Source organism: Microtus ochrogaster, chromosome 5 (genome assembly GCF_000317375.1).
Source record: "Microtus ochrogaster isolate Prairie Vole_2 chromosome 5, MicOch1.0, whole genome shotgun sequence".
In the NCBI taxonomy this organism is placed as follows: Eukaryota; Metazoa; Chordata; class Mammalia; order Rodentia; family Cricetidae; genus Microtus; species Microtus ochrogaster.
Window position 1 is genome coordinate 44,845,922 of NC_022012.1, and position 7,848 is coordinate 44,853,769.

Sequence of the window (7,848 nt, forward strand, 5' to 3'; positions counted from 1 at the left end):
ACAGAGAAACCCTGTCTCGAAAAAAAACCACAAAAAAAAAAAAAAATACCCTGTGGGAGTGGTCTTGAGCATCTCTGGGGAGGGGTCCTCGTTTGGCAGACTTTCTCAAAGATGGAGTCCAGACAGAGGCAGCTCCCAGGGGAGGGGGCTTGAAAATGAATTTTACACCCAAATAGAGGCTGGGGTGACGTTTTCACCCAAACAGTTATTAATTGTGAAAGCTTGGCCTTAGCTTAGGCTTGATCCTAACTAGTTCTAATAAATTAACCCATTTCTATTCATCTATGTGTTATCATGCGACTCATGGCTTTTCTCTCTCCTCCTGAATGTTTGTTCCCTCAGCCTCCACCTGGCAACTCTACCTTTCTTCCTCCCAGAGCTCTCTGTCCAGAAGTCCCCCTTATACCTCCTGCCAGTTATTGGCCATTTAGCATTTTATTAAACCAATCACAGAGACACATCTTCACACAGTGTAAAGGAATAAAGGAACAATCCACAACCAGAGAGAGAGAGAGAGAGAGAGAGAGAGAGAGAGAGAGAGAGAGAGAGAGAGCGAGAGAGGGGTAAATATCCTGAGAGCAAGAAGACTTGAAACTGCAGCTGTGAGAGACAGAGCTCAACCGGAAACAAGGACTGGCAATTGACAGCCCGTGGTGGCATAGCTCTCATATTTGCAAAAGTAGGTTGAGGATTGGGGGGGTTGTTTTTATTTTTGGGGGGTTCGTTGTTTTGGTTTGGTTTTCAGTTTTTCAATGCAGGGTTTCTCTGTGTAGCCCTGGCTGTCCTGGCACTAGCTCTGTAGACCAGGCACAAACTCATAGACATCTGCCTGCCTCTGCTTCCCTAGTGCTGGGATTCAGTGTGGGCACCACCGCCTCGCATCTGGTTAAGGATTTAAGGTACTAACTCTTGTGCCCAGATTACAACCCCCAGAGAGGCCCAGACTGTAATAAGCAAGGTTTAATCAGCATAATACAAACATGTTTGGAACTCATCTCCATCCCCGTTACAGCGAGGTAGAGAGAGTTGTATCTCCTCTATGTGGTAGGCTTTTAAAGGCATAACCACAAAGAGAATCTTTGAAGCTGCTCTGGCACGGGTACAAGGACTTTTGCTCCCTCCCATTCTCTTAAGTCAGCTTTTTCCTTGTTCTTAGAGCAAGGCCACTGTTCCTGAGTTAGGCCATCTTTATCAGCCTGTACCAGGTGGCTGGCTGGGCTGAGCTAAGTGACCTTGTGCTCGGGAGATTCCAGGAGAATCTCCCGGGTGGGAGAGGGGAAGGCCACTATCTTCCTGGAAAAACATTCTGCTGCCCCTTTGAGAATAAGGGGTGAGGGTCCCACACTAACAAGATGCTATAATGAAGCACTACTAGGCGCAGTTATGAAGGGAAGGGCAGGCAGAAGATCAGCTAGGGACCAGAGGAAGGAGACTACAGGGTTTGTGATGTCTAAAAACATGGACAGCAGGAAGGAAACTGTAAGAACACAAAGGAGACTGGCCAGGAAGTAAAATACTCGAACCTTTGGAGGCAGAGTAGTTCCGAGTGCAATCAGGAAACCCGGTGTGCTCTTAGGAGCACAGTGAAGCTCAACAGGGGAACTTGCTCATTGCTGCTTCTAGAGCAGAGGGGTTGTGTGACTCCACAAACAGAATTACTAGGTGTATCTGTGGATCTAATAAAGCAACTTACCATTAATGATTCAATGTGTGTTATAGGAGACCTGAAATCAGACAACTTTGGCAAAAGACGATCTACAACCTGTGTAATACGAGATATGAATGACCAAGTTCTCTTGGTCATTGGCAGAGAAAGGCAAGCTGTGTTTGAGGACATGCCTGATGCTGACCAACATGGTACTTTTCTCTGCCTATTTAAAAACATGATGACCACCCGCTTCTCCCCACTCCATTTACTGCCCACATTTTCAAATGTCAGGTCCTGTCCTCAGATGGAAAGTCACAGTAGTAAACAGAATTCCACTTTAGAGAGCACCCTTTTTTTAGATGGAGCCGGGGGGGTAGATGCAATAAAGACACTGGTAGAAGTGACCCCTCTCTGGGTCTATGGGAGTATCCCCGGTTACCTATATCAATTGTATTCTCCATAGAAGAACCTTCTCAAATTGGATCATTCATCCCCACTGGTTATAGCTGAGCATACTGCTGACACCATCAAAACTCAAATGAAAAGTAAAACACAAGCATTTCAAATGAATATCTCTTCCACCAGAGCATGAGATTGTCTCAAGACATAAGTTCCAAATATCCCAGTTTGGGGCCTAGTTGAATGTATATTCTTGAAAACAAAAAAAGAGACCTATCCTAAGTTTTTTCCCTCAACAAATGCTTTAATACTCTATTGGACATTCAATGGTTAAACATAGACTTTAGGCTCAGAATAACATTCTGTTTATGATTGGCTTTATTTCTGATTTGAAACAGGATCTTATTATGTATCCCTGGCTATCCTGGAATTCACTTTGTAGACTAGGATTACCTAAAACTCACAGAGATCCACCTGCCACTGCCTCCAGAGTGCTGGGATTATAAGTGTCTACATTCACACCTGGCAGGGTTTGTGATATCTTTAACACACTCAAGAAAAATATCAGAAATCAAGAAAAATATCAAAATATCTTTAACACACTCCAAATACTTTAACACACTCATGTTGTCCACCTATGGTTTATACACCCTGTAAGTGTGATTTAAGGGGAGTGTGGCCAGCTGGGCTTCAGGTCTGTTGGCCGTCAGGCCAAACCTTCACTGCACGGTTGTGACTGACCTATTCTTTGGTTAAATTTCTATAGATGCCAGTTTGGGGTATTCCAATTAATGGTTTCATTTATTAATATTCATTTCAGCTAATCCCCAGACCAGACTGATAATACATTCGTATACAGATTGTCACTCAAGGGGAGAGGCTGTGACCCTCTCTGTGAAGCATGGAAAAATGTCTACTCTCTCCTGTAAGGACAAAGGCATTGCCTTTAAGGTAAGAGTCAGTTTCACTTTGATTTTAGTCATATTAATGGACAAATTATAAACGTCAGATATCCTCAGACCAATTGTCTAGAGCCCAAAGAGCAGATACAACCACTGAAGTGGATGAGTATGGGGAGCTGTCCACCCCTTCAGTCTAGTGTGCTGATACTCAGTGGTCTCATTTTGTCTCTGAGTCTGTCTAAGAGGAAGAGACGGCTGAAAGCTCTTTTGTTTGTTTTAAACATGAATTTATTTATTAGTTCACAGTTTTCTGTCTGCATGCTTTGCTTATACACCAGAAGAGGTCATAAGATCTCATTATAAATGGTCGTGAGCCACCATGTGGTTGCTGAGGACTAAACTCAGGACCTCTGGATGATCAGTCAAGGCCCCAGCTGAATTTTTTTTTTTTATTCAGACAGGGTTTCTTGTATCCCAGACTGATCTCAAACTATGTAGTTGAGGGTGGCCTAGAACTTTTAACCCTTCCATCTCTACTGCACGGATTACAGGTGCATGTCACTATACCAGGACCCATGCTCAGGGTCTCCCATAAATGCAGGCCGTATCCATCATCGCCATAGGCTGATTTCAGGTAAAAGCCAACTTCCTTTCCCTGTCATATCACTAGAGTTTGTGTTCAAGGATTACTTCTCATTTAGATTTTAAACTTCAGCTTGGTCCTAGATCATCTCTCCCTGAGTTGTGGTTTACTGTTGGAGTCCAGCCTCCACAGGTTCGTACATTCCAGGGCAGGGGTATATGGATTAGAAAAATTCGGTAGGAGGAACAAAAATATGAAAGAAACACGGGGACAGAGAACTGGGAGGGCTATACAGTGTATACTGGATACTGAATCTGCCCACATTTATTTTCCATATGCTTATATATCCCAATCCAAAAGGTGAGGGGGAGGGAGAAGGCAAAAGACTACATTCAACATGACACAAAGGGCAACCATAGCAATTACTTGCTTCAATATTTGAGCCATCAAGCCACTATTTCCTGAGTTAAGCATTCTGATGTTTTTGGCAGGATATGCAGTGAATACACCCTAGACCAAGTATCCTGTAGGCAGCCACTCCCTATGTCAAACCTCCATTTTTAAAATGAAGGGGCAAATATTCAGTCAGCATTCTTGGTCTAGCTCCAAAGTAAATAGGACTCACTAAGGTCTGGAAGTTTGTGCAGTAGGTCCACCAAGGAGCTGGGAATCACCAAATATCACCACGATCTTCCATCCCTTCTCAGGCAGCAGCATGATGGCACCAAGGAAGTCAGGAACACAGACTCAGAAACCTCACTCTGACTCTTCTATGGGGACACCAGCATCTGTGATGTCATCAGGGCTGGCACTTCTCTATTTTGCAAGCAGTATTTTCTTCCTGTGAAAAAAAGCACAAACGTGACCCCAATGGCATATTAAAACAGGATCATGTCCTTCCCAACATAGACTGAGGGTCTAACTCCCCTGTTTTTTCTTTTGAAGGTGTGTTTTCAAGAAGCCATGGGCATGCTCCACAATTCTTTGTCCTTGAGGATTATAAGGAATGCCTGTTTTATGTTCAATATTCCATTGGGAACAAAATTGCTGAAATGCTTTACTAACATACACAGACTTATTGTTCGTCTTTAGAATTTTAGGGATTCCCATATATGAAAAACACCTTAAGCAATGAATTATCATATGGTTAGTAGCTTCTCTAGTCTGTGCTGTGGCCATAAATAAAACTGAGTATGTATTGATTGTCACATGCACATATCTTAATTTGCCAAACTCTGCAATATGAGTAACATTTATTTGCCAGAAATGATTAGGAAGCAGGCCTTCCTGAAAAGGTACAGGTAAAATTGTGGGCATATATCACATTGCTTAACAATCTGATGACCAATTCCTCTTGTTAATCCAAATTGCTTTCTCAAACTTATTCTATTTTAATGATGTCGAGCATGTGATCACTGAGCAAGCTCAACTTGAGATAAAGCAATCAACTGAGTAAGTTTGTCAGCTAAAGAATTACCTGCAGCCAACGGAACAGGAAGATTTGAATTGCTCTAATGTGATTCAGAAAGCCTGGCAATTTTCTTTCATGAATGGCATCTTGAATTTGTTGGAACAGTGTTTTAACTTGACGATTACTAGTCCTAATGCATGGAACTGTTTCTAGTATATGAAGAGCTTTTAAAAATGTACTTACTGCCCATCTATAAATTAAATGCCTTATCTGCAAATAGCTGGAACAGTACAGCAACAGCTCGCAGAGCAACTGTCTGAACTGAGGCTGGATCTGTTTGCACTATGTGTCCTTTACTATCAACAACACACGCTGCTCTTCCATTGGAAGAACCAGCCGTAACAACTAACCGAGCATCCTTTAAGGGATCTTTCATTACAATTTATTTTTTTGGAAAATAAAGAAATGTAGTTGTGTGATTTGCAGCAATCGATCAGTTGGGAAAAGATTATCAGTCTAGTCTTCAAATTGAGCAAACACAATTACCTAAGAATCATTATTTAGAAATAACAGATCAATCTGTTGCTTAGTGTAAGAAACACTGATCACAGTAAGTTCCCTGCCAGAATATCACCCAGATTCCATCCTGTTCTTCTGTACTAAACAAGTTACTGCTTCAAAAGAAGTGTTTAATACCTTGACTGGCGAAATGGGATGGTGTATCCATATAAGCAGACCATTTTTGCCATAATACCACTGTGGGAGTAGGATTTTTAGGTAATATACATGCTGCCTAGGTGGATCATAATTAATATAATGTACCTGCTGATTTGTATTGCATATTTCACCTGTATCAGTACCTGTCTACCAGTGTCTGTAAGCTGTCTGGTAAAATTCAGGTCACGGCTCACCTAAAGAATTACACTTAATGGCTCAAGGAACACTGTGGGGAATTTTAAATAATGTCTCAGTCAGTGAATATCTCCTAACAATCAATGAAAATCATTCAGATTCTGTAAGATATCCTTCCTAATTTCTAATTTCTGAGGTTTCATTTCTTTAGGACAATATATGATCTAAATACTGGCAAGGCGGGTGCCTTTGCACTTTCCCTAGGGCAATAACCCACCCTGCATGGGTAAGACTCTGTCGAAGTTATCCACATGTCTCAAGCAAAACTTCTTCATTTTTATAGGCAAGCAAGATAGCATCCATATGACTGATAATATAAACTTGTGGAAATTGGTCTATATATAACATTTTGCATAGCCCAAACCACAAATTTCTGGCATAATGTAGCGCTGTTTGCCATGCTCTGAGGCGGGATGGTCCACTGACTATTTGAAATTAACTGATAGAACACCAAATACAAATCATTAGCATGCCAAAGGGATAGTATAAAACAACCCTTTAAAGCTATAATAGTCTTATGAGTATTTTTTGGTATAGCTGTAGGAGAAGGCAATCCAGGCTATATAAAGCCCTCATGGGCTGCATGGTCTCATTAACATCTCTTAAATCATGTATTAATCTCCATTTTCCAGATTTCTTTTTAATCACAAAAACAGGAGAATTCCAGGACATAATGTGACCATTATCCAGCTGTTCCTGCACTAACTGCTGGGCAGCTTGTCATTTTCCTTCTGGTAGAGGCCACTGTTAATCCATACAAGCTTGTCACTTTTCCAAATAAACGGTCTGTATGGAGTGCAGTGGCATCTCCTATAAGTACTCTAATCCTGCCCTGGGAGCACTTCTGCTAGGTATGATAGGATCGATCCTTCCCTCATTTTCCTTGCCCAGTCCTTGATTGGGTAACAACCCTTGCTGAAACACTTGATTAGCAGTAACTGTGTTGGGGAAATATAAATATACCCCAATTCAGTTCATAATGTCTCAGTCCCACAAATTTACAGGTAAATGAGGAAAAAAGTATGGCTGAAAAGTTTCTTCATGGCCCTCTCCGTCTCTCCAGTAAAGTTCATTGCTACTTTGTTAAAGATTTTGAGTTTGATCAATCCCTTGTAACTGTGTAATAGTCTCCATTTTAGGCTTAAAGGCCATCGACTGGCAGTTATAGCAGAAATATCCGCACCAGTATCCAGAAGACCAGAAACGCCTTTTCCATTTATAAACAAAGTGAGTTTGGTCACTGTGGACCTATGGCTTAGAGCCAATAGGTATCAGATGAATCAAACCCAGCTTCTCCTCTCTTACCTCCCTTGACTTAATTTCTGGTTTGCACTTTAGGAAGTAAAATTAATTGTGCAAATCTCTGGCCTGTCTTTACCACAGTGACTCCATTAGGTGAGTGAGGCACATCCTTGATTTCTCCTTCAAGATCAGCAGTCAATGACTCCAGAAGCAACAAGCATCCCTTGCATGATGGTGCTACCTCTCCCCAATAATAATCCTACAGTTCCTTCCCGTAAAGAATTATGTAGTTGGGGATGGTGCCACACGCTTTTAATGCAGAATTCTGGAGGCAGAAGCAGGTAGATCTCTGTGAGTTTGAGGCCAGCCTGGTCTACAGAGCCATTTCCAGGTCAGGTTCCAAAGCTACACAGTAAAATCCTGTCTTGAAAAAAAAAAACAAACAAACGAAAATTATGTAATGTTGGGCCAGGCAGTGGAGGCATATGTCTTTAATCCCAGCATTTGAAAGTCAGAGGCAGGCAGATCTTCATAAGTTCAAGGCCACCCTGATCTAAAAATTAGTTCCAGGACAGCCTGGACTACTACACAAAGAAACGCTGTCTCAAAAAACAAACTACCACAACAAGAACAAGAACAACAAAAACTATGTAATGTAGCCGGGCGGTGGTGGCGCACGACTTTAATCCCAGCACTCGGGAGGCAGAGGCAGGCGGATCTCTGTGAGTTCGAGACCAGCCTGTTCTACAAG

General features: G+C 41.9%; 1 protein-coding gene across 1 annotated transcript in view; it reads left to right on the top strand.

The window, feature by feature from the left end:
* LOC101991988 (interleukin-18-like) overlaps window positions 1–7,848 on the top strand; it is a 19,917-nt gene that overhangs the window by 11,505 nt on the left and 564 nt on the right. The window contains exons 4-5 of the mRNA XM_026778955.1: window positions 1,720–1,857; window positions 2,868–2,998. Of these exons, the coding sequence (XP_026634756.1) occupies window positions 1,720–1,857; window positions 2,868–2,998 (269 nt within the window). The remainder of the gene's footprint in view (window positions 1–1,719; window positions 1,858–2,867; window positions 2,999–7,848) is intronic.